Genomic DNA, 27277 nt, shown 5'->3' on the forward strand with positions numbered 1-27277 from the left:
ACAGATTATGGAAGTTCTCAGTTATAATTTTTCCAAATAAACTTTCTGCCACCCTTTCCTCTTCCTCTGGGACCCCAATTATTCTGATTTTTTTTTCTTTTTGGTTTCACTGATCTCTCAGATCCTCTCTTGTGATCCAGCTGTTGTTTATCTCTCTTTTTCTCAGCCTCTTTATTCTCTACCATTTTGTCTTCTATATCACTGACTCTCTCTTCTGCTTCATTTATCCTAGCAGTTAATGCCCCCACTTTTTTATTGAATCTCAGTAGAAGCCTTTTTGATTTTTACCTGATTAGATTCTAGTTCTTTTATTTCTCCATAAAGGGAGAGATTCTCTAGTGTCTTCTATGCTTTTTCAAGCCCAGCTAGTATCTTTATAATCATTGTCTTGAATTCTAGTTCAGACATTGTACTTATATCCATATTCTTAAATCCCTGGCAGTGAGTACTGCCACTTGTTCTCTATTTTTGGGGTGAATTCTTCTGTCTTGCTCTTATGTCCAGAAGAACAGATGAAAGAGAGGGAAAATACAAAAATAGTAACAATGACACCAGAAAAATATACACTACACAAATCAGAAGAAGAAAGAAACAAACAAAAAATGAGAATAAAATCAAAGAAGAAGTTGAACAGAGAAGAAAAATAAACTAGATCCTGGGTGTATTTTGGTCTGTTTGTTTGGAAAAACTCAATCTGAACATAGGAAAGAAAAAAAACCCTAATATATGTGTATATATACATATATATTTATATGAAGTTGAATACAATGAAAGGAAGCAAAAAGGGAAAAATATATAAAACATAAGTATAAAAATGAAAATTAAAGAAACTTTAAAAAATAACTGATACAGGTAGTGGGTATTATAGAGGGCATGGATTGCATGGAGCACTGGGTGTGGTGAAAAAAAAATGATACTTTTATGCTGAAAATAAATAAATGAAAAAACATAACTGATACAATAAGAAAATAGCTGAAAAGGAAAGTAAAATATAAAACTGAAGGACTAAAGAATAATAGAAAAAAAAAACATGAACGAGATATACTTCTTTCCCCAAGAGCTGGAGTTTTACATTTCTCTATGATTGGTAAATTTGATATTAGCTACAAGTCCCTGCTTGTAGCTTGGTCTTCTGGAAGAGGGGCCTGTTGCACTGATTCTCAGGTTCTTTCCCCAGGTGGAATTGCACCCATTACATGACTTTCAAATAAACTTTAAAGTTTCCATAAAGCAATAACCTGGGTGGCTCAGTCGGTTGAGCATCTGACTTCTGCTCAGGTCATGATCTCAGGGTCCTGCAGTCATGACCTGAATTGGGCCCCGAGCTCAGCGAGGAGTCTTCTTGTTTCTCTCCCTTTCCCTCTGCCATTCTCCCTGTTCATGTCCTTTCTCTCTTTCTCTCCTCTCTCTCTCAATTAAGTAAACAAATAAATAACATAAAATAAGTTGTCATAAAGCAAGTAGGCACTTGAGAAAAATATGGTGATGATCTAAATATACTTTACAATAAATGCATTCTACTTAAATAACTTGTGTGTTAGAAAGTTTTCATCTGCAAAGAAAATATGGTTATAATCAATGTATTATCATTACTAGCACATAAAAGGAATCAAAACTAAAGCTGCTGAAGCTGTGCATAGTTTGAGAGAAAAGAAAGATGGGCATTGGGGTGCTTGGCTGGCTTAGTTGATGGAGCCCCTGACTCTTGATCTCAGGGTTGTGAGTTTGAGCCCCATGTAGGGTACAGCGATTACCTAAATGTACCAAAAAAAGAGAGAGAGAGAAGCATTACTTAGGACAATGACATCAAGATCCTAGCCATGCTGAAATTTGGATTGCTTTTATTGCCATTTTACATATAAGAAAACAGGCTGCTTGACGAAGTCAGTCAAGCCATGATATCAAAATATTATATATATTTTAATTTTTAAAAATAGACTGATTTGTTTAATTAATTAATATCTGCACCCAGCATGGGGCTTTAACTCATGACCCAGAGATCAAGAGTCACAAGCTTGGGGCGCCTGAGTGGTTCAGTGGGTTAAAGCCTCTGCCTTTGGCTCAGGTCATGATTGAGCCCCACATCGGGCTCTCTACTCAGCAGGGAGCCTGCTTTCCTTCCTCTCTCTCTGCCTGCCTCTCTGCCTATTTGTGATCTCTGTCTGTCAAATAAATAAATAAAATCTTAAAAAAAAAGAGTCACAAGCTCTACAGACGGAGCCAGCCAGGCTCCCGAATATATTTCAATTTAAATAAAGTTCCCCTGTCATAATTATAGTATTCCATGCACAATTCAAGAATATTAATATCAACAACATAAACATTAATGTAAATTTATTATTATAAAAACATTTTAAATTGCCATTAGTGGGGCATCTGGCTGGCTCAGTCAGTAGAACGTGTGACTCTTGATCTTGGAGTTGTGAGTTCGAGCCCTACATTGAGTGTAGCAATCACTCAAAACTGAAATGTTAAAAAAAAAATAAGATTAAAATGAGTATCAGTAACTGTTGCAGGATTTCCATTCCTTTAATGCCTGCAATGCTTGGTCACTCTGCTTGGAAGAATGAAAAGATAGACCAGATGAAGAGTGATGGGCAGCCAAGCAAAATTTATGGAGCAGTAGTAAAGTTTATCGAGCGTAGTGCGGAACTCCCAGAGAACGAGGAACCTGAGAGGATTGCCACTGCAGTTCCTGAGTTTACGGTTTTTTTATGGACTTGTTGACAGGCTGTTTTAATCTGATTAACCCTCCAAGCCTCTCATCGCCCAATTAGATTTTTGTCTATGCACTCATTTACCTATCAGGTAGTTGATCACTTGGAGAAAGGGTGGAAGGCTCCTTTTGGGGTGTGTGTGCGTGTAAAGTCCTTTTAATGGTGATTTCCTCTTAGGGTGGGGGCCCTTTGTCTCTGCTTGCTTTTCTTGGAACTATCTTTCATTATACTCCCCCAGCTCAGGGAAGCCATTAGGGTATAAGTAACAGGAGGCAGGGCTTCTTCTATTAAGGGGAGGTCCCTACTTCTCATCTGATTCGGCTTTGGACTTTTCCCTTTGGGGTACTCCTTCCCCAGATAGATAGAACCTAGAGCAGCCTGGAGATCTCCAAGCCACCAGCCCTGCCTTCTCCTTTCTGTACTCCAGGGAAACTGAGAATTAGCTGGTAAGCACTACAGGTAAAGAGCAGATGGTGTGACCTTAGCGGTGGGAGGGACAAATGATAGTAGCTCTTAGCTACAGACTGCCAATTTCCAAACTCCTTTTGGAATCAGCAACCCTGGGGAAGTGGGTTTTCATGACCTCCAGCAGCCATGTGGGTTGTGGTGGATCTGAGTCAGCCAGCTGGCATCTGAGCCAGAAGAAAGCCAAATTAAACTCACTTTTGCAGAATTTGTAATAGACTTTCTTCCTTTTAAAAGACAAACCTTTCTTTTCAATAGAGTAGATTACAGGCACGATAAGACACTTTAGATAAAACTGAGGCTGGGCATGGAACTCCCTCTGGAAGGTGTCTAGCCCCTCAGCTCTAACTGCTGTCCAGCAACTGGCGTTAATCTTCCTGCATTATTCATAGTTTTCTAAATGTATATGAACATTTTTATTTGCTTAGTATCAAGCTGTAATATATCTCTTTAGCAATTTGGCTTTTAATTGGCATTATTTTTGCTTGTTTTTTTAATTTTAAAGATTTTATTTATTTATTTGACAGACAGAGATCACAAGTAGGCAGAGAGGCAGGCAGAGAGAGAGTGAGGAGGAAGCAGGCTCCCTGCAGAGCAGAGAGCCCCACGTGGGCCCGATCCCAGGACCCTGGGATCATGACCTGAGCTGAAGGCAGAGGCTTTAACCCACTGAGCCACCCAGGCGCCCTTTGTTTGCTTTTTATGTTTTTATTTTTGTATCAACCCATGTTTGGCGTGTGGTTCTAATTAATTCCTCAGTTTTTTGTTTTGTTTTAAGTAGACCCCATGCCCAACATAGGGTTTGACCCATTGCCTGAGATTAAGAGTTGAGTGCTTTAATGAATGAGCCAACCAGATGCCCTAATGAGTGCCCGTTAATTACTCCATCAGGTTAATGTAGTGATGGCATTATGGTCCTTGTATCCATTCTTTTTTTTAGATTTCATTTATTTACTTGTCAGAAAGAGAGAGCACACAAGCAGGGGGGAGTGACAGGCAGAGGGAGAAGCAGGCTCCCCACGGAGCAAGGAACCCAATACAGGACTCCATCAAGGACCCTGGGATCATGTATGTCCTGGGCTAGAGGCAGAATTCACACTTAGCTAGTTTCTATTTTCTTCGTCACAGCAAGCAATAACACGGTCAACATTTTCTGTGCATTTCTGGGTGCACATAGGAGACTCATAGAACAGGGTTGCTGATTCAAAGCATTTCAATGTTTGAATCTTTTTTTTCCCCCTAGATGTAGCCAAATTATCCTCCAAAGTGGTTGTGTTTTCTCCAAAATCCACCCACTACCAGTTTGAGTCTCTATTGCTTTACAACTTCACTGACGCTTGGTTTTGTCCTATTTTGTTATTTTCATCACTTTTGTGGGCAAGAATGCTATCTCATAGTGGCTTCCATAATCGGTAATGAATCAAAAATCCTTTCTTGGGCACCAGTCTGGCTCAGTGGGAGGAGCACGTGACTTGGTCTTGGGATTGTGAGTTTGAGCCCCGTGTTGGGTGTAGAGATAACTTAAATAAAGTAACTTAAAATCTTTTCAGAACATTTGTGTTTTCCCCTTCAGACTTGTTCAGCCATGTCATCTTCCCATTGTGCTGTTGTTTTTTGCTTTAATATGTCAGGGAATGATGAATTTTATTCCACTTAAGGACTTTTAAGTAATGTTTAGAAAAATCTCCAATGTTGTAGAAAATGGATCATTTAATACGCAAGAATTTTAATTCAGGTACATCTCTTGCTGTTGTAATGAAAGATTATTGAAAAAAAGGTAGGCAGGGACAAGAAGCCCCACCCTAAGAGAAAATCTCTCTTGAAAGCATTTTACACCACCCTGGAAGGAACCCTTCATCCTTTCTCACCTTCTCAACTAACTGCCTGATAGACAGATGCTTCAGGGGCAAAAACCTGACTGGGTGACACAGGCTTGGACGGTTAGTCAGGTTAAAACAGCCTGTCAACAAGCCCATAAAAACCCCCCATCCTTGTGAGCTTTGTACTGTTGCTCCAGAAAACCTTCCTATTGCTCCATAAACTTTGCTTTATTGCCTGGCACTCTTCACCTGTTCTACCCTTTCATTCGCACCTTCTCATACCACAGAGAGGTGAAACCAAGAACCAGGGGCACATAGGCAAGAGAAATCCTGCAACACTAGGACTTTGCAGACACTACCTTTTTTACAGACTGAAGGTTTTGGGGCCACCAGCATGGAGCAAGGCTACCACTGCTACTTTTCCAATAGCATTTTCTCACTGTGTCTCTGTGTCACATTTTGGTACATCTCACAATGTTTCCAACTTTCATTATCATGATGTGTGTTCTGGTGATGTGCAGTGAGCCATTTTTGACGCTACTGTCGTAATGAACCATGCTTTCATAGGATGGTGAACTTGATCAGCACATGTTGTGTGTGTTTTCACTGCCCCACTGGCCTGCCTCTCCCCATCTCTCTCCCTCTCATCAGGCCTCCCTAGCCCCTGAGACACATCACTGTTGAAATTGGGCTAATTAATACCTTGTCAGTGGCCTCAGTGTTATCCAACACATGGACGATAAGGAAGAGAAACAGCCTATTGCTGATGCAGAGAAAGTTTAATGGTCTGGATGGAAGATCAAAGCAGCCCCAACGTTCCCTTGAGCCAAAGCCTCATCCAGAGCAAGGCCCTGACTCTCCTCCATTCTCTGATGGCTGAGAGAGGTGTGGGGGCTGCAGAGGACAAATCTGAAGCTAGCAGAGGTTGGTTCGTGAGGTTTAAGGAACAAAGCCGATTCCATAATCTAGACGTTGCAAGGTGGTGTGTGCAAAATGAAGCTGTTCCTTCTTCCCATTCTCTGTGTTTTTTTCCCTCCAGTTTTTTATCCCACCGTGTTGCTGCAAATTCTTATGCAGATGCCAGATGTCTTCCGGAGTTGTTTTTGTTTATGGATAGCTGTGTAATTACTGATCTTCATCAAGGGAATGGGAGGCTGCTGCCATCTTAGTGATATTACTTCTCTGATCTGGGAGTTACTTCTATATCTCTTGTATTTGCACATAGAGGGTTAACACAGAAAATAAAATAAAATAACTTTTAAAGTTCATAATCTGGGGCACCTGGGTGGCTCAGTGGGTTAAAGCCTCTGCCTTCGGCTCAGGGTCCTGGGATCGAGCCCCACGTCGGGCTCTCTGCTCCGTGGGGAGTCTGCTTCCTCCTCTTTCTCTGCCTGCCTCTCTGCCTACTTGTGATCTCTGTCTGTCAAATAAATAAATAAATAAAATCTTTAATAAATAAATAAAGTTCATAATCTTTTCTGGGTCTCTCTTGCATGCGCCTAGCATTACTGGAAACAAATCAACTGATGTATTTCTATTGAATGGACAATAAGCAATTTGTGCTATGGTGTGGAGATAGAACAACTAATATTTATCTGCAAGTTTTTCCAACTTCTCTGAATACAATAGTCTTTTCTTTTCTCAGGATTAATAGAGACGTAGCTGAGAGATAAACACACCAGCTGATCAGTGAGAAAAGATACCCTTAAGGAAGAGATCCAGGAGATGTCCTCTGAGAGATCCAGAAGATGCTCTCTGACATGGAGAAGGTATGTATCTACCCTTTGAGGGCTCTTGATTGATTGATTCCTCCATATCTCATTGATGTTCCACATAATAGAGTACTTGGCTTTTTTTTTTTTTTTCCAAGAAAAGGCTCTGCTTGCATTTCTTTAAAAGATTTTATTTATGACAGAGAGAGAGAATATAAGCAGGGTGGATGGGTAGAGGGAGAGGGAAAAGAAGATTCCCCATTGAGCAGGGAGCCCGATGTGGAGCTCAATCCCAGGACCCTGGGATCATGACCTGAGCTGAAGGCAGAGGCTTAACGACTGAGCCCCCCAGACACCCCTCTGCTTACAGTTTTACTTATTCACTTGTCTCATCAAACCAGAAGGGGAAAACCTGTCTGGGCACCCAGATGTATTACTTAGACTTCTTCTCTCCCTTGTGGGGTAATATTACCTTGGTCTGACCACACAATTTCATACTTGACCACAAACAAGTCTATGGATGTTCCTCTAGCTCTTTCCCTGATGCCATGGCCATGCTTTTGACCACGCCATAGCACCAGGCAAGCCCACTAAGCTCCATCCATGATTCCTGCTCCTCCCCAGAAGCATGCTTTCAGAGTTTCATGTCTCATCTGTGACCAATTCACACATTTTTTCATTGTCCTAGAACTTGCAATAAATGAATTGGACAAAGATTCAGCTACTATGGCATGTGTAGAATCCCCACAGGCCAGGGAATAAGGAGGATCACTGAAATGGGTTATTTTCTCTGGGATCACAATGTTTTCTAATTTGGGTACTAAGTAATATTGTCCTTCTATGATTACTCATCACAAGGATTTGTGTTATATCCTTATTTTTAAAATTTTATTTATTTATTTTTTTAAAGATTTTATTTATTTATTTGACAGACAGAGATCACAAGTAGGCAGAGCAGTAGGCAGAGAGAGAGGAGGAAGCAGGCTCCCCGCTGAGCAGACAGCCCAATGGGGGGCTCGATCCCAGGATCCTGGGGTCATAGCCTGAGCCAAAGGCAGAGGCTTAACCCACTGAGCCACCCAGAAGCCCCTGTGTTATATCCTTATTTAAAAGTCAGAAAACCAATACTTAGCCCAGAGAGTGAAGCCACAATTTTGATATAAGTTCTAGGAAATGGTGATGCCGGCCTGTGGATTCTTGTCTCTTTGGTCTCCGTAGTCACGACAAACTCACACTAAACAGATATTCCTTTGGCGGAAGGATAATTCATCCAGTGTTGAAGTTCCCTCCTTTTTAGGACCAGTGAAGGATGGCACAAGAAGAAGGAATTTCTTACCGCTTACTTTAGAAGAAGTAGTATCATTAAACAAGTTATATACAAGTCTGTAGTCAGTCTTAGCAGGTATTACATATAGATGTGATGGACTTGAAGGGCTGAGAGTCCAATGACGCATGCCCCCTGAGATGCCATCACTGTCTGCTGAGCAGGGACAGAGGAAGGGTTAACACTGTGAAATAAGTGGATCTCCGAGTGGACATCAGGGAATGCCATTCTGAAGATGGAACATAAAATTTGTGCTACTTCCTTTCCATCACAGCAAAGAGACTGTCCCACCACCAAGTTCATTGCACACAATGAAATCACAACTCCCCTTGTGTCTTCCCAGGCTGTGTGGGTGCTGCTGGTTTGGAAGCACAAACCCATCAAGTCAAAGTCAGATGGTCTCCCAAACTCTTCGGGACTCACCCTCTATACAGTACAGTAGGTAAGGGACACTATAATCAGTGGGGGAAAAGGGAAGATTTTGGATCTTCTCACAAGAGATTTGCATAAAAATCAGTGTGTTTGTCCTTTCTTTTTTGTCATTATAACTTTTTATTGTGAGATAGTTTAAGACTGATGGAAGTAACGAAAATAGTACAGGAGCCAAAATGTACATTCAACCAAGCTTCCTCTAATGATAATAACTTTTATAACAATAGTCATTGTCAAAACTAGGAAACTGACACTGACTCAGTACTATTAACTCAGATACAGGCTCTGTCTCAAGGTAATATTTGACAGGCTGGAAAATGCTGCTGCTGAACACAAGAATTCCTCAGTTGCTTCATCCATCCACCCCTTCTCAAAGATCCCCTTTATTTGGTTGAACCAATGCCAGATACGGCAGTGCCAGTCTCTAGTCAGCTGGCTGGAGCAGATGATTAAGGTCAAGGCCATCAATAGAATTCCTGCCATGAAAGACATACTTCATATCTGTATTCATATTCATATTATATTCGTGTCTACTATGGAAACCGTTGGCCATTTGTGGTGTTTGAGCACTTGAAATAGGACTAATTCAAGTGGGGAATTGATTTCCAAATTTAATTATTTAAATTTAAGTTTAAATAGGCACAAGTGGCTAGTGGCTATCATATTAGATCCTGAAGGTCTTGGCCCAAAGGACATTCCCTTGTTCCTAACCCCAGCCTTGATCCCAGCCAGGAAAAGGAGACAAGAACCCAGTTGTCAAGTGTGAAGAGGAAAAGATCTAGCTTAGGGCTTTCCAGTTCCATATCTGGATGAGGATCCCCAGTGGAAGAAGAAAACAAGACTGATATCCATCATTTCCCTCCCTCTTAGCATCCTCATGTGTCCCTTACCACATGGAGACTGGAGGTAGAAGAGGAGCCTTAGTACTATGTGGGTCATTATAACACATACATAATCTCACTGATGTCCTGGAATTTTAATCACAATAGAGTCCCATTCTCTTGGACACAGCGATGGATGAAGGCAGAATGTAAGCTAGGAATCTTCTCCTTACAATTCTCAACAAGGTCACTTAGGTCAATGGCCTATCACGAAACAAAACCTTACAACAAGTACTAGGATTTGAGAATTGAGTGAGTTCTGCTTCCCTGGGTTGGAGAGAACAATGTGGAGCGGGACACAGAGACACAGCTGAATCCATTATGAGGGTGAGATGGAGTTATGGGGGCTTGAGAGAAGGTTTCCCTGAAGACGAAGCATGGGGTCTAGGGCTTTTAATGAACATAAAGTCATGCTGCAGAGATTGTCCTGTCACCAGACTGCCATGCTGTATTCATAACATAAGTTCCCTTCTGTTTTCCAGTGAATGTTGTGCTAGTACTCTACGTACTGTGGTAAAGGTGACAGACCTCAGGCCTTCTACTTCCTTAGGATATGAGGTGATAACAGAAGAGCCAACACCGTATGTCCCGGCTGCTGGACTTCGATCTTATGAGGGAGCTCTTTCCAAGTAAGGGGAATAATTTCCCAGGGAAAGCTGATAATAGTATTGGATTCCGTTCATTGATATCACAGGGGTACAAGAGAATCAGGGGACCTGGGTCATTGATACAGGAATCAGCGGGAGAATGAATGAGCTTATCCAGTCTTACCAACCAACCCAGAAATTTCTGAATGAGGCCAACTACCTCTTCCTTTAGGAAGGCGTCTTGAGGAGCTATACACAAAAAGGCAGCAGATCTCATGCAAAGATCTGATTTTCAAGTTTAACGACTTAAAATTTAAGTTCATTTTTTATTTAAAAATATTTTATTTATTTGCGAGAGAGAGACACACACACACATACACAAGCAGGGGAAATGGTAGGCAGAGGGAGAAGCAGACTCCCCACTGAGCAAGGAGGCGGATGGGGGACTCAATCCCAGGGCACTGGGATCATAACCAGAGCCAGATGTAGATGCTTAGCCAACTGATCCTCCCAGGTGTCCCAAAATTTAAGTTTAAATTGGCACATGTGACTACTGGCTATCATGTTACGCAGTACAGGTGTTGGCCCAAAAGATACTCCCTGGCTCCGAACCCCAATCTTGGTCTCAGTCAGGCAAGGGAGACCAGAGACCAGCTCTCAAGTGAGAAGAAGAAAGCACCTAGCTTAGGACTTTCCAGTTCCATATCTGGATGAGGATCCCCAGTGGACGAAGAAAACAAGACTGATATCCATTGTTTCCCTCCCTCTTAGCATCCTCATGTGTCCCTTACCACATGGAGACTGGAGGTAGAAGAGGAGCCTTAGTACTACGTGGGTCCTTACAACATATACATAATCTCACTGATGTCGTGGAATTTTAATCACAATAGAGTTCCATTCTCTTGGACACAGCGATGGATGAAGGCAGAATGTAGGCCAGGAATCTTCTCCTTAAAATTCTCAACAAGGTCACTTAGGTCAATGGCCTATCACGAAACAAAACCTTACAACAAGTACTAGGATTTGAGAATTGAGTGAGTTCTGCTTCCCTGGGTTGGAGAGAGCAATGTGGAGCGGGACACAGAGACACAGCTGAATCCTTTATAATGAGGATGAGATGGGAGTCATGGGGGCTTGAGAGAAGGTTTCCCTGAAGACGAAGCATGGGGTCTAGGGCTTTTAATGACATAAAGTCATGCTGCAGAGATTGTCCTGTCACCAGACTGCCATGCTGTATTCATAACATGAGTTCCCTTCTGTTTTCCAGTGAATGTTATGATGAATCACTATACAGTTGTTATGTGACATGGGATGAGCGTCTCCAGCTTTGTCCTTCCTCAGATTATGAAGACATGATAACAACAGGGCCAAAACCACGCATCCTTGCTGCTGAACCTCTGTCTTGGGAGGGAGCTGTTTCTAAGTAAGGAGAATGATTTCCCGGGGAAAGCTGATGGTAGTCTTGGATTCCATTCCTCAATATCACAGGGGCACAAGAGAATCCGGGGATTTGGGTCATTGATACAGGAATCAGGGGGAGGATGAATGAGCTTATCCAGTCTTACCAACAAACCCAGGAATTTCTGAATGAGGCCAACTACCTCTTCCTTCAGAAAGGCGTCTTGAGAAGCTGTACACAGAAAGGCAGCAACAATTGCAAAGATCACTGTGTTATTGGCTGAGCTGGGAAAGAATGAAAGTAACCAACTCAGTGCCTGGGAAACTGACTGATGATGAGGAGAAAGGATGGGCTGGGGTTGGGAAGGGGCACTGCAAAATGTTCAGGGAAAGGGGAGAGCCTTTGGTGGTAGTGTTTGCCAATTTCTGTGGGGTGACTACTTCCATCAGGCGGATTTCAAACTACCAACATGCTGTCCCTGAACAGGACGTTGGAAATAGGTGTGCAGTAGCCCAACTACAGAGTATTTTCACCACTCAGGTACCATAGATGGAAATAACTTCAGTTGAGCAGAGTATGGTGGTGTCTTGCTGACTCAGTCAGTAGTGCATGCAACTTGTGATCTTGCGACCCTGAGTTCAAACCCAACTTGAGTGTGGAGATTACAAAAAAATAAATAACTAGACTTAAAAACAAAAGAGCACAGAGTATCATAAGATGTAGTAAAATAATTAGAAAGTCCCAAGTTTTCAGCATTTATTATCTCTGTAATATAGATCTATTTAAATGAAAATTTTATATAATTTAATTTTATGTTAACATGTTTAACACTCTACCCACTAAATTCTTGGAAAAGTAACAGTCAGATCCCATGATCTGGGATAAGCTGGCTCGCACTCACCGGTGGCTTCCTCCCAGCTCCTAAACCTGACCTCAGCCACCCACTGGAACCCAGCATGCACAAGCAAAGAACAGAAGGCAGTGTATTTCCTCTCAGTGCTTTGCATGGGGGCTGACATAACCCATGGCTGATTTTGTAGCCTCAGACAAAGCACCAAGACTTAGGAGGGTAGGCCAAGTTTCTCTCCCCTGGCTTGCCCAAAACCCTTTTGAGAAAAGAGCTACAAATCCTTTTTTTAAACTCCATTTCTCCAAATATGCATCTTTATTAGCCTTGGTCTATGTATAGTTCCTCTGTGAATCCTTTTCATGTTGAAGTGAATAGAGATATCAAGGAATATATAAAGAATCTGTAGATCAAGGATTACATGTATAGAGCAAGAAATCAGGAGACTCTAAGAAAATGTCAGTGAAATCAGACATTTCATGATCCCATGGCATCAATCATGCAATAACTACTGTATCCCCAGAAACCAATGCTTTCGGTCCTCTTTCATCACACCCCTTCTTAGGAGCTGGGACTGTTGCCCCATGATCCCCCTGGTCTTGATTCATTCCACATTTCCAACTCCCCAGGGCAGAGATCGGATAGAGTTGGTTGTCCTCATCCAGAAAATATCACCTAAAGGGAGTATAGCTCAGTGGTAGAGCATTTGACTGCAGAAAATATGTTTAGGCACATTTCTCGCAGTCAGGCATTTCCTTCATGAATCACTAGCTCACCCTATATCTGATGATTTTCAACATTGGCTGAGTATTGAAATCATTTGGGAAGCTTTAAAAGTAATTATGCTGGGGCGCCTGGGTGGCTCAGTTGGCTGAGCATCTGCCTTCAGCTCAGGTCAAGATCTTGGAGTCCTGGATTTGAGTCCTGTGTTGGGATTCTTGTTCAGTGGGAAGCCTCCTTCTCCCTCTGCCTGCTGCTCCCCCTACTTGTACTCACATGTGGGCTCTCTCTTTCTCTGATTAAGAAAAAAAAAAAAAGTAATGATGCTGAGGTCCTGCCTCTGCCTCCTGATTTGATTGGTCTGTGCTGTGACCCATTTATTGTTTTTTTTTTTTTTCTTTAAAGCTTCCCAGGTGCAGTCGAATTTGGAGACCGCTCCTATGGGGCAGTATTCTACCCATGAGTCAATTGCTAATTCAATGTTTTTATTCCAATTGTCATAGATATCTATCATAACCATTTATTTACTTATTTATACTCAGTGTTCTTAAATCTTTATTTGACTAAATTCTATTTCATGAATAAGCCTGGTGGCCTCCCCTGTTTATTAGACTTTGGCAGTTAAAAAACAATAAACAAAAACCAAAAAACAACCAAGCAGTGGCATATCCAGAACAGTGCATATGCCAAGGGTGAGGGTAATCTACATTTTTAATGTAGGAGAAGTATATCTTTTTTAAAAAGCCTCTCTCCCTCTGGCCACATCACCTCTTGGTTTTGACCTTTAAATATGGACACATTTTTCAAAAGTCATTTCTTTGCTTCTTCCAAGGTCTTCAATGCTGTCATCATCCACCTCTGATCATTTTTCCTGAATGACATCAAGTATGTCATCTGTAATGGCCTCCCCGAATGATCATTTCATCCTCTCCTGTTACTGAGGCACCACAGACTCTTTGAGAAAAAATAAAAAATGAAAACTCTGTTTCTTTTTTCCTTAGATTTTATTTATTTATATGACAGACAGAGATCACAAATAGGCAGAGAGGGAAGCAGAGGGGGAGGGGAAGCAGGCTCTCTGCTCAGCTGAGAACCTGATGTGGGTCTCAATCCCAGGACCCTGGGATCATGACCTGAGCCAAAGGCAGAGGCCTTAATCCACCGAGCCACCCAGGTGCCCCAACCCTGTTTCTTTTTTAAATTTTTGATTTAATATTTGAAAGACAGAGAGAGTGGAAGCAAGTGGGGTGAAGGGTGGAGGGAGAGGGAGAGAGAGAGAATCTCAAGCAGAGTCCAGCCAAGAGAGGAGTCCAACTCAGGGCTTGATCTCACAATGCTGAGATCATGACCTGAGCCGAGATCAGGAGTTGGATGCACAACCAACTGAATCATCCAGGCGACCCTCTCTGAGCTTCTTTAAGGCCACTTTTGAAATCCACAATGCTACGCATTCCTCTTACATATTTCTTTTTTGCTCTGGGATATTGGCAATCCTAACGTTTTGTGGTATTGTCTTCCTTTTTTACTTTATTTGACCCCTTCCACCTCTCTTCTGCTCTTCTCTCCCTTTTCCCTGCTGTGCGTTGACCCTCACTAAGTCCCGCTTCTTGTTTCTGTATCTTCTGCAGTAAGCTTTGCAAACTCATTTGGAACATTTTTTCTAAGCACTGTCTGCATTTAACAACTTCGGGCAGATATACTCAGTGCATGCTGTTGGTAGTGAACAGACTGCACTGTAAAGGACTCCAGGTGGGTAGCGTGCATCTAACTTGCCCTCAGGTATTGCCTGATCTCCTTGGCCATGATGCCCACCAGATTCAGAAATCCCAGCAGTCATCTCCCAAACCCAGATGGGAGCCCAGTTTCCTGCTGCCTCTACTCCTTGCACCACCACCAGCTGAAGCGACACACGCCCAGTCAGGGCAACTTAAACAATAAAGTGAAGTGTGACCACTTTGGACACCACCTAATAGGAGAAGACATAGAATGGTCAAGCCACATTTGGTCTGAGAGGTCCCCTTGGTTCTACTCTTCAGATACCTGGTTAAGAAACCTCACTTTGTCCAAGTCATCTCCTTTTTGAAAGTCTAATGGACTGTCCAGTAGAACTTTCTGGGATGATGGAAATGTTCTCTTCTGCATCAGCCAATATGGTAGCCATTTGCCACAGGTAGGTATGAAGCACTTGAAAAGTGGATAGTACAGCTGAGGAGCTGGATTTTAACTTAATTTAGTTGAATTTAATTTAATTGAATTGAGATTTTAAATGGCCCCTCCTGGGTAGTGGCCATTGTTTGTGCAAAAGAGCTCTAGTTTTTAATCACATCCCCTTCATTTCCTTTGGTGAATTGATTTATTATTTATTTTTTTAAAGTTTTTTTTTTTAAAGATTTTTATTTTGTATTTTATTTTTTGTTATTTTTTTGTTTTGAATAAATAAAAGATTTTTTATTTTTAAGTAATCTCCACACCCAACATAGGGCTCAAACTCATGCCCCAAGATCAAGAGCCACGTGCTCCACTGACTGAGCCAGTCGGTCACCCCTTGTGAGCTGATTTCTAATAATCTCCTTATTTTTGACATTCAAGGGCCCCAGGCATCAGTGGATCAGAAGACCAGGAATCTGCACAGATACTAGAATCAGGTAATTGTCTAATATAGAGGTGAAGCCAGGGGTGTGTAGTGGGCTGATGGAAATGTCCTGTGGTTTTATTGGTAGAAGACAGTTTTGAAGTCTTTGGGGTGGTGACAATCAAAAGAAATTTTTCTTAGCTCTAACACCATCCTCCTTACAATATAAATGGGAACAAGAAGCAGGTATAATCTTGGATATCATGGCTGGAGTGGATTCCATATTCCAAACACTCTATTAAGGACATTAGCACATTCTCTTTTTGTTATCCAAGGGAACTCTACGAGTGTATCATCTAGACTCTGTGTCAAGACAAATAAAGCAAACTTAGAGGAGAGAAATCTTCCAAGTGAGGTGTGACAGCATTGGATTGTGTTTGAGTTAATTAAAAGGGGCTTGTTTTCATTTACCTTAATCCATGCCAAGACTTCAAAACATAAGCAATGTGTGCTTAATGATCTTGATCCTTTGTGACATTAGTACTCTGATTGGCTTTGGGCTAGAACACATTCCTACTGTATGAGAGTCCTAGGACGGCCATAGCAAGATACCCCAGACGAAGTGGTTCGGTGGTGGGTATTAAGGAGGGCACGGATTGCATGGAGCACTGGGTGTGGTGCAAAAACAATGAATACTGTTACGCTGAAAAGAAATAAAAAAAATAGAAGTTAATTTTCTCATTGTTCTGGAGGCTAGAATTCTCAGATCAAGGTACTAGCATTTTTAGTCTCTGGTGAAGGCTCTTGTCCTGGCTTGCAGATGGTTACCTTCTCCCTGGGTCCCCACATGGCCTTTCCTCTGTGTATCCAGAGAGAGAGAGAGAGAGAGATCTAGTGTCTCTTCCTTTTCATATAAGGACACAAGGATACCAGTCCTATTGGATTAAGAGTTCTTTCTTTTCTTTTTTTTTTTTTTTTTAAAGATTTTATTTATTTGACAGAGAGAGATCACAAGTAGGCAGAGAGGCAGGCAGAGAGAGAGGAGGAAGCAGGCACCCTGCTGAGCAGAGAGCCCGATGTGGGACTCGATCCCAGGACCCTGAGATCATGACCTGAGCCGAAGGCAGCGGCTTAACCCACTGAGCCACCCAGGCGCCCCAAGAGTTCTTTCTTATGACCTCATTTCAGCATTAGGACTTTCTTACATGCTCCATCTTCAAATTCAGCACTATCCCAGCCGATGTTCACTGGGTTGGAAAAATTTACCCAACTCAACTCTCCTAGATCCTGTCATTACACACTCCACTTCTAAGTGCTCATGGTTGGAAACTGTCCCACTTGGTGTGAAGTAGTTTGAAAGCCACCTGAGATTCTGGAGAGCAGGGCACTGGTGTTGGCTGTGTCCTGGTGCTCAGCTCAGCTCCTGTGCTTACCTGCCACGAGGTTGGGGGAAGCTCATCTGTGTTCACATGAACGGCTGACACTGTGTGCTATTTTCTGGAGGTGCCACACAGCTAGTACCAAGATTCAGAGCAATTCTATAAGGTGCGGGTAGCATTAGTCTATCTGACATGGGAGAAAAAAAGTCTCAGAGTGGTTAGGTAACCGTCTGAGACTTTTCCTTTTTCCTATCCCAAATCCCTACTCTCTGCCAAATGAGATTCCATCATTTTTAATTCTTGATAAATCAGTTTTCTCCGAGCACAGTATTTCAGAGACTTCTATCATCCAGGGTACAGATATTTGTTCTATGCAAATCATCCTCACCCAGAGTCTGAGCAGAAAGAATGGTATCCGGGAGCGCGTGCGTAGAGGGTCTCTAAGTGCTGCTGGGAAGACTCTCCCAGTTGGGTGGTGGAAATGCTGGGGGAACCAGAGGATGGTCTGCAGTGCCTTGGGTTGGATGGCGGTGAACACTAGGGTGAAGAGTTGTGACTTTCCTTCTTAAGCTTTCATGCTTGCTCCTTTTACGGACTTGTGTTCCCCCGCCAGCATCGGGTGTTAGCTGCTGTTTGGGACCATGTAGAAATTTAGTTGCCGTGGTTCCTGCCCTAGGTGAAAACTGCTCCCCAACAAAGCCATCCAGCCTCACTTCCTTCTTAAATTTGGGGGTTCATTTTCAGTAGTGACCAAGAACATTCTTGTGCCTTTCTTTGTCTGGATTCCAAGGCCAAAGCCCCTTGTTCTCCCTCCATACTCTTCTCTCTGATATCTGGATTCCTAACAGCTCATGTGTAATTCAAAATCCAGAACGCCTTTAGGCCATGCCTTTTCCAGCAAATCCAATCTGACATGTACAATGTGTATTTTTCAGAAGAGACTTGCTTGGAAGAGGAGACATTAGTGCCCCTTGAGGCTCCTAAACTCTCTTCTGGGGTTGGACCAGCTTGTCATAGTTATCAGTTTCTGGGACCTGAAGGAAATGTGGATATTGAGTTGATTGATGAGAGTGCAAACAGATACAGGTAAGAATTGAAGATGTTGGTTGTTTCAATACAATTCTCCCATAAAGGAAGTATGTGCTGTGTGATACTTAGATGTACACACCTACATGATAAGGTATGCGATTCACCCCTTCAACATTGGAAATTTTGTCAGGATTCTCTGATCCTATGCACTGAGCTGGTGTTTTAATTTCACCACATGTAGAATATAGAGAAAGTGGGGCCCTCAGAGTGTCATTAATTTGCCAGAGTGTTCTAATGTGGTGAAAGCCACAGAGGGGACTTGAACTTTGCTCCACAAACACCATATCCCTCCACACTTTTGTTCTTTAATCAAAGACCCGGGGAGCCTGGGTAGCTCAGTCGATTAAGGGTCTGCCTTTGGCTAAGGTCATGAACCCGAGGTCCTGGGATCGAGCCCCAGGTTAGGTTCCCTGCTCAGCTTCTCCCTCTCCCTCTGCTGCTCCCCCAGCTCGTGCTCTCTCACTCACTCGCTCTGAAATACATAAATAAAATCTAAAAAAAAAAAAAATCAAAGTCCTGGTCTTCTCCCAGCATGACTATCACTCTGGCTCCTTTCAGCGTCCACTTCCCCATGGCTGGCTTCTACTTGTGGCCAGCGACACGCCTCGGATTCTTGGTAACAGCCGCGGTGACCGTGAGGATAGCATTCGATTCTTGGAGTCAGCATCCAGAACTGAAGTTACAGCCTGAGGAGCAGTGGATGGTGGCAGGCCCACTGTTTGATATCTCCGTGGAGCCCGAGGGGGTCATCGCTGAAATCCACCTCCCTCACATCATCTCCCTGCCAGGTAAGGAGAGGAAAGGGGGCTGTGAGGATGGTGGGGAACACTGTCTGATGCCCTTTCTCATTGTCCTACAGCAAATGAGGTCGATATGTCTTGGTTCCATGTTGCCCATTTTAAGCACGAACGGATGATCCTAGAGGCGCCAGCCCGAGTGGAGCCTTTCTATGCCGTCCTGGAAAACCCCAGCTTCTCTCTGATGGGGATCCTGCTGAGATTGACCAGTGCGATTGGTATTTCGGTCCCCATCATTTCCACGGCACTGCTCTATTATCACTTCTACCCTAAAGAGATTAAATTTCACCTGTACCTTATCCCCAGTGACTCCTTGGTGATGAAGGTAAGGTTGGCAGATTTGAAGAAGCAAGAACTATACGTCCACTTATAGCCTTGGAACTTGGACTCTGTTTCTGTTTGTTTGCTTTCTATATTTCTCTTTTTCTTTCTTTCTTTTTTTTTCCTTAAGACTTTCTTTATTTTCCAGAGAGAGAGAGAGAGTGAGAGAGAGAGAGAGACCAAGAGAGATAGAGAGAGAGCACAAGAAGGGGGAGTGTCAGGCAGAAGGAGAAGCCGGCTCCCTGGTGAGCAAGGAGGTGGATGGAGGACTCCATCCAGGACCCTGGGATCATGACCTGAGCTGAAGGTAGACGCTAAACTGACTGAGCATCGTTTATGCTCACATGAAACTCATGTTTCAGCATTGGACACCCTTCCTTTAAATGGATCTATGGATTTCTTTTAACGTGAATCAAATACGCAGATAAATGGATCGCTCCCTAATTTTTGCACCCAGATGGAGAAGTGGACATCACCAGCTTCTTTCCCCTTCCTGCCCCGACCTGATCGCTACCCACCAAGAGTATTTACTAATTAGACTGATGAAAGCATCTACTGTAATTGTTTTTTGACAGCAATTCTTGCTTGTTAATTCCAGAAAGTGTGTATTGAGCTATAGCTGAGACTTGTCTAATGTTATTATTATTTTGTTATTTGAGTTCTATTCTGTATCGTGGGTGGATCCTCAGAGAGCTCTGAGGTCTCTTCTGTTCTGCCTCTGGGTCTCTCTGGGGTGACGTCACTGCTGTATTGCTTGCTGGTGGGCAGGTGGCTGTCACCTCATGGAGCAGGAGCCTCGTCCCTCATAGATGCAGCTGCGGACAGCAATGGTTCTCTGCCGAGGCACAAGGAGAAAGCCTCTTTGTCCCCGGATGTGAGGAACACTCAGGCTATCCCTGCCACATTATACAAAGAAAAACCAAACTCTACAGAGATCTATAATAAAAAGAAACCCTTTGTGGGGGGAGCAACTGGTATCTCAGTTGGTTAAGTGTGTGACCTTTGATTTTGGCTCAGGTCATGATCTCAGGGTCTTGAGATGGAGCCCAGAGTTGGACTCTGTGCTGAGTTTGGAGCCTGCTGAAGACACTCTCTCCATCTTCCTCTGCCCATTCTGCCCCGCAAAGGAAAAAACAAACAAACAAACAAACAAAAATGAAATAAATCCCTAGCTCTGAGATAACCAGCAGGAAAATTTTATTAATACACGTCTCTCGTGCACCAAGCTGGGGCAGTTGGTGGAACATGCAGCTGTGGATCTCAGAGCTGTGAGTTTGCTCCCCACATTGTGTACAGAGATTACTTGTCCAGAGGCATATGTTTACTTTTAGCTTTGCTCCCTCATTTGCTTCTGCTGCTTCTTCCTCAGGCAATAGATGAAGAAGAAACTAAGTTTAACGGTGTGCGTCTACAGACCTCCCCCCCTGTGGAACCCCTGCATTTTGGTTCCTCTTATATTGTGTCTGGTTTGGCCCACCTGGAAATAATGCCCAAGGTCAGTAGAATTTGGATGTAACTCAAATTTCACTCAGGTTTCAAAATTTTGTACTTTTTTTTTTTTTTTTTAAAGGAGAGGGTTAGTAGCTCAGATGATTATTCTCCAAACCATATCCTGATAGGAGCTCAGCTACCTTTCCTTCCATGGAATAGTACTAATTCCTAAAATTGTAAATTTGAAAAGATTGTTGACCATTCTCCTTTTGTTTTTCCCTCATCCAGCCACAAGACTGTATAGGAAATGGCTAATATTTCAGTGACCAGTTCACGGCAGGCAAACAGGCCTTTCTACCCCCACCGTCAACCCCCTGACACTTTAAGTCAAGTGCTGTGCTTCTTCTAGGAGTTGAAATTATCCTACAGGAGTCCTGGAGAACCCCAGTCATTCTCTAAAGTCTTTGCTGGGAAGATGGAGGAACCAATCACATTTGAAGTTACCGAACAAACATGCAAGACTTCGGTCTGGCACACTTTGGTGAAGCCAGGTAGGTAAAAATATGATGTTTAAATTTGGGGGGATAAAAACAAATTATGCACCTCTTTTCTGGGTTGTAGTGATGTGTGCCAGAGGAGAAGGTCTGTTTATGGTCCCATTGCAGAGTAGAAAATAAATCTACTGCCAGCTTAGAGTCCATGTTGAGTTGAAACAAAAGTGTAGACACTGGTCAAGTTTGCCTGGGATAGGGATGGCTGTTGCTATCAAGAATTGGACCCTCTCATACGTAGGAGGCAGTGAACAGAGATACTAATCATAAGAACCAATGGAGCAGAAGTCAATTTAATTCTATGTCCTGGGCAATTTTATAGTTTTCATACATAGAGACTAATCAGCTGCTGAAGGAAGGGCACAGAATTGATCAGAAGTTGAAAGAACAACAGGGCTTTTAGGAAGAACATGTAACACCATGTGGAAGGCTTCATGGTAAACAGACTCTAGTGACTTTCCCAAATAAGGCTCCAATTGGCAAATCTCCCATCAACTTATATGTGTGTTCAACGTATAAATTTTGCACTATCACAATCCCAGTATTATAGGGTTAAAAGAATATCATTACTTATTTTTGAAATGTACTCACTTTATGATGGTATTTCGTGTCTAAAATACATTTGCCTGGAGGATGATTTATGTAGAATAGTGTGATAATGTTACCATAGCTTTCTCATTTCCTCACATATTGGCTTAGAAATAGAAATAAAATATTGGAAAAACTGTTTCTTCCTCTGATGCATTTCCTTGGTGGGCAGTGGGTGACCTTCTACTTAATTGGGTTCCATTAGGTATATCAATGTTCCAATGGGATCCTTAACCCAGGAAATGGAATCAAATTATTTTAGTGCATTGCATCGAAGACTAGAGAAACTGCAGGGGCACCTGGCTGGCTCAGTCAGAAGAGCCTGTGCCTCTTGATCTCAGAGTTGGGAGTCTGAGCACCATGTTGGGTGTAGAGATTACAAGAAACAACAACAACAATTTAAAAAAAAGAAAAACTAAATAAGGTAAATGGTTCATTTTCCAACTTTTCCTTCTTTCCTAGTGGAGCTCCAGTGTCGTGCTGCATCACCGCCTTCTCCCTTCTCAGGTGAGTGCAGTGTCCACACCAAATGTCTGGAGGTTTTGAGGGGTGTGAGGTGGCTCAGTGAGGGATCCTACCTTCTCTTCAGTTACAGAGACTGAGTGCTGTCGGACACAAAGAAGGAGTCTGAGCCACTTGAGTGAATTTATGGGAGGGTTTAATAAGCAGACTCTGAGCATGCAACCACGTCTTATTGGGGAAAATATCTTGCATCTGAGGAAGTCTCAGTGAAAGTAGTTCGATATGGCTGGAGATGAAACTCTAGAGGGACTGAGTACACCTGAGACCAAAGGCAGGCAAGAAACAGAAGTTGAAAGCAGAAGGTTGATGGCTGAACTCTTTTGGTCCTTAGGCTGAGGGCAAAGGGGGACTCAGGAAAGGTGGGTAGCAATGCACTCACTATTCTGAGCAGTGTGGATGACTGTGGGTGTGGAATGGACAGGAAATGGGAGCCAGGTTAGGAGGTTGTGAAAATTGAGAACAGGGATTAGCTGGGAAATGGTTAGTTACTGGAGAGGATATGTAGCAGAGAAAGAAATTATGCAAAGTAAGGAGTCAAGGGGTGCCTGGCTGGCTCAGTCAGAAGAACATGTGATTCTTGATCTTGGGTAGTTGTGAGTTCAAGCCCCACCTTGGGAGTAGAGATCCTGTAATAATAACAACAACAACAACTTTTAAAAATAAATAAGATATAATAAGAGTCTGAATTCAGAGGACTACATTATGACCTCCACATTGTCAGCTTTGTCAGTCTCCACACAGTAAAAGTGACAGGACTCCTGTCCCAAAACAGATCATCCAGAGGAGAAAGGGAACATCCCCTGATCCCTCTTACTCCTCAGGTGTCACACTGGCTTCATATGGCACAAACCCACTTCCTGGCCAGCTGGTGTTATGGTCAGGGGGACCAGAGAGGCAGATGAGCTACAGAAAATTAGACCCCATGCCTGGAGTTGCAGTTGGGTTCAAACCCAACCACGGATACAGTTAAGAATGACGTAAAGAAGATTTCACAAAGGAAATTGAAAGGGTTTATGTAGGTGGTGAGTGTGTAGCACCAAGAAGACGTCTCTTCCCTTCCTCTTCTACAAGCTCTAGAGCGAGAGCTACCTGGTGTCAGAAGGATGAAACCCACCCTTGTGTGCTCTCTCTAGAACACCCTCAGAAGCGGCTGCCAGCCCACGTCCTGCGTCAGATCATTCTGGCCAGCATGCACTGTGAAGCCTGACATCTCTCTCCCCGTCTTTGCCTTTTGGCCTGGTGGCATCTTGTATTTAATACCAGAATCCTATTCCTCAAAAGCCTCCTCTGATACTAACTCTTCTGTGAAGACTTTGCTTGAAAGTCTAGTCATCCCCTCCTTTCTGAGCCAAGGGCTATGGTTGCATTTTTCTCCTATGGAATTATGGTGATAAAAATGATCATGGTGACAAATGCAGCTTATGGAATGCCTGTTTCATGGCAAATTTCTGGGTACATATAGGTGTACATTATACTCACCGCTTCTGTCTAGTCCTGTCAATGCACTTTGGCTGGCTTCCACAGAAAAGCATGGAGGAGCATCAGAGTGAACATGGCAATGGTAGTAGTCCTGTATGGAACGTAGTCTGAGACAGACACCCCCCCACACACACACTCATGGGGTATCTACTCCAGCAGGTGAAAACAGTGAAGCTGATTTCGCAGTGCTTATCAAAATACAGTTGTGATACACGTTCCAAAGGAAAATTAGAGGGATATAAGGGAGGTTGAAATGGGAGGCTCAGATCTAACCTTGAGGGAGTTGAAAAAGTTTCAGAGTGTATTGTGGAGAGAGGCAAAAGTGAAATTTATGTCCAATGAAGAAGATGGAATAGAAATTGCTAAACAAATGAGGCAGCAAGAATAGGTTAAGTTGAGAATCTTTTTGAGAGGAACTTCATTCATTCAAATTGAGGAGTCACTGAACGGACACTTCCAGTAATTTTTCAGGAGAAGCACCAAGACTTCACAGAAATCACATCGTTCAATGAAGGTGTTTGGTTATAATTGTGATGACTGGACATGAATGATCTTCACCACTGTGTTAAAGAACAGAAGCTCTAGAGGCATGAGTTGTATATAGAAACCAATCCCCCTTTTGGGTCACCCTTTTGGGTGGCTGAATTGATTAAATGTCTGACTCTTGATCTCGGCTCAGATCATGATCTCAGGTTTGTGAGATCGAGCCCTGTGTCCAGATCCACACTGGGTGTGGAGCCTGCTTTAGACTTTCTCTCTCTCTCTCTCTCTCTGCCTTTTCCTCCTTACTGGTGCTCTGTCTCTTTCTCAAAAAGAAAAAAGAAAAAAAGACAGTCATTCCTTTAATGAAGAAACTGAGGAATTCGAAAGCGATATGTTTTAGCCAAGGTCACACAGGTATGATGTGTGGTCACCAGCGTGAACCCTGAGTTGGCATGATGCGAAATACCTTCTTCTCTCCAGTGTTCTCTGTCCCCTCTGTGTTGTACTTCACCCGTTAAATCTCTTTCTACACAGTTTATCAGAAGACCGTTGAGGGTGGAGAGCTAGTCTACTACACCTTGACGTCTGGTATCCTGTGTACCAATGTGTGAACTTGAAATATGTTAGAAGGATGAATAGATGAATGTGGAAAAAGATAGGCCTTCTGTGGGATTCCAGTGAAAATGAGAAATAAAGAAGGAGAGGTGCTCAAAGCTTGAAGAAGAGGGAATGGAATTGCAGAAGAGGGATCACCAAGTTTCCCTAGATTCATACACCCCTGGGAATGGACTGGAAATCCTGAGGATGTGTGTGTAAGATCTGGGCAACATGCAAAAGAGAATGAGCAATATCTCCACACAGAATTATGCCTTTAAGCAGTGGCTGGGTGACTCAGCTGGTTAAGTGTGTGACTCTTGATCTCAGTTTGGGTCTTGACTCAGGGTCATGAGTTCAGGCCCCATTTGGGGCTCCATGCTGGGCCTGGAGCCTACTTAAATTAAAATATGTGTGTGAGTGTGTGTGTGTGTGTGTGTGTGTGTGTGTGTTTACATTGAGCATACATCTTGAACCCCATAAGTGAGCTATCCCTTTCTGAATCTGCAACTCTTTCTTGTGTCCAGCTGAGATCTTTATGAAGGAGAACCACCGGCACCTGCGAGCCAGGCTGGGGGACCTGAGCGGAGTACTAGATGATCTTCAGGACAGTGAAATCTTCACCGAGGAAGAGAAGGAGCTGGTGCAGCAGTTTCCAACACAGCAGAGGAAGAATGAGACCCTGTTGAGGATGGTGGAGAAGAAAGGGCCCCAGGCCCTGGAGATACTCTTCAGAAGCCTTCAGCAAAGAGATCCTTACCTGATGTCCTACCTCAGCCAGCAGAGTTTATAACATTGACTCAGGTCAATACTCAGGAAGAGAGAATCCCGTGTCCTCCACGGATAATGGATAAAGAGGGGTGCTTGGGTGGCTCAATCATTTAAGTGTCTGACTCTTGATTTCAGCTCAGTTCGTGATCTCGGGATCGTGAGAGTGAGCTCAGCTCTCAGCTCCACACTAAGGGCGAGTCTGTATGAAATTGTCTTCCTCTGCCCCTCTTCCCACTCTCTCTCTCTCTCAAATAAATAAATTAAATAAATCTTTTAAAAACAAGAAGGAAAGTGGATAAACAGACGTGTGATCATTGAGTTCAGTGTCTATGACAAAAGAGGTCCAGGTGACACCCAGCCATCACACAGGTTTTACTGAGGACTGATGTGTAACTAGGCAGATACCTATTTCTGTATCCTCATATCTTCCCCTCAACAATATCTCAAGAGAGTAGGAATATTCACACTAAATATTTTTAAAACTATTTTTAATTAACATTTAATGTATTATTTGCCCCAGGGGTACAGGTCTGTGAATCGTCAGGCTTACACATTTCACAGCACTCACCATAGCACATTCCCTTCCCAGTGTCCATAACCCAGCCTATCCCTACCCCCACCCCCAGCAACTGTCAGTTTGTTTCGTGAGATTGAGCCTTTTATTTCATACTAAATATTTTTAAAGTCAAGTTTTTAAAAAATCCCATTTCATTCATTGACACATTTCTTGGAAATCTGGGCAGAGGAAGGCAAGACCAGGTGTGGTTATGATTGACAGGGCCCAGGGAGACCAAGTCTCCTGAGTCACGTGAGAAGCAATTCCAGTGAACATTATATCTGAGCTGTTACCTGCTCAGAACAGAAGCCAGGAAGGCTTACGAAACACTCCCTGTTGAGGGCGTTCATGACATTCACAAATTTTGATTTGTTTTTTAATACACTGTGACTTTAACATTTTATCCGTTGCTATTTCTATTAGGGTGATGAAAAGTCCCTTGATGAAATAGAGCTCAGGAGTGGAAGCAAATGCCAACGTTGGCAGAAAAACTTTGGTCTCTGGTATATAGGATGGTACCAGGAATGGGCACATTCTGGGTCACACAACTTCATGGAACAGCTCGGTGGATCGCAGAGGCGGAGTATGGATGAATGGTGTCCACAGAAGCAGCGTGGGGGAAAAGGAGGAGCATCCGGTGGTTGTGAGGGAGGCCCTCCTGGCAGGTATGTCACAGAAATAGGCAGAGCCTGCCACTGGGGTTCTGCCATTGGACCCTGCCATTTTTGTATGCGTCCCAGCTGCCTTTGGACCAGTGTTTGCGTGACATAAGTAATGCTATCCTCTGACTTTGAGCCTAGTTATTTCCTTGTATTTGAAGTGAGTTTGTGGAAGACAGCCTAGAGTTGGGTCAGTTGGCTTTTGGGTTTTTTTTTTTTTAACCCATTTTGACAACGTCTGCTCTTAATGTGTTCGGCCATTTGCATTTAACATAATTCTTGTGTGGTTAGGATTTAGCCGAGGGCAGCCCTTTTAGTATTTGTTTTCTGTCTATTCCCTTTGTGCTGCATGGCTATCTTTCCTTTCTAGGCTTTTTTAGGGCTTACTTGAAGAGTGTTTAGTATTCTACCTTAATTTATCTATTGTGTTTTTTATGGTATGTGGTTTTGCATTTCTTAGTGATTGTGTTAAAAATGAAGAGATACCTCCTGAATGCGTTGGTCCTCATATCCATAGTGTGCAAATTAAAGTTGAATCTAGAAACCTTAGCACCATTTTGGCCATGGTAACTTTTATGACC

The 27277-nt window shown here is 43.0% G+C and overlaps 1 protein-coding gene and 1 pseudogene across 1 annotated transcript; one reads left to right on the forward strand and one right to left on the reverse strand.

Annotated features, from left to right (window-relative positions):
* Window positions 1-2925: 2925 nt before the first annotated feature.
* LOC131818816 (caspase recruitment domain-containing protein 8-like) lies at window positions 2926-25757 on the forward strand. Its single transcript, XM_059153519.1, has 13 exons — window positions 2926-3163; window positions 6648-6771; window positions 8382-8480; window positions 9834-9980; window positions 11206-11361; window positions 15494-15549; window positions 17791-17941; window positions 18503-18732; window positions 18804-19066; window positions 20432-20557; window positions 20903-21044; window positions 22095-22139; window positions 25238-25757. The coding sequence occupies exons 2-13, from the start codon at window positions 6728-6730 to the stop codon at window positions 25501-25503; spliced, it is 1725 nt and encodes a 574-aa protein (XP_059009502.1). The 5' UTR covers window positions 2926-3163; window positions 6648-6727; the 3' UTR covers window positions 25504-25757.
* Window positions 13689-14741, reverse strand: LOC131818682 (density-regulated protein-like; annotated as a pseudogene).
* Window positions 25758-27277: the final 1520 nt, after the last annotated feature.

This window comes from Mustela lutreola, chromosome 16, assembly GCF_030435805.1.
Source record: "Mustela lutreola isolate mMusLut2 chromosome 16, mMusLut2.pri, whole genome shotgun sequence".
Classification (NCBI taxonomy): Eukaryota; Metazoa; Chordata; class Mammalia; order Carnivora; family Mustelidae; genus Mustela; species Mustela lutreola.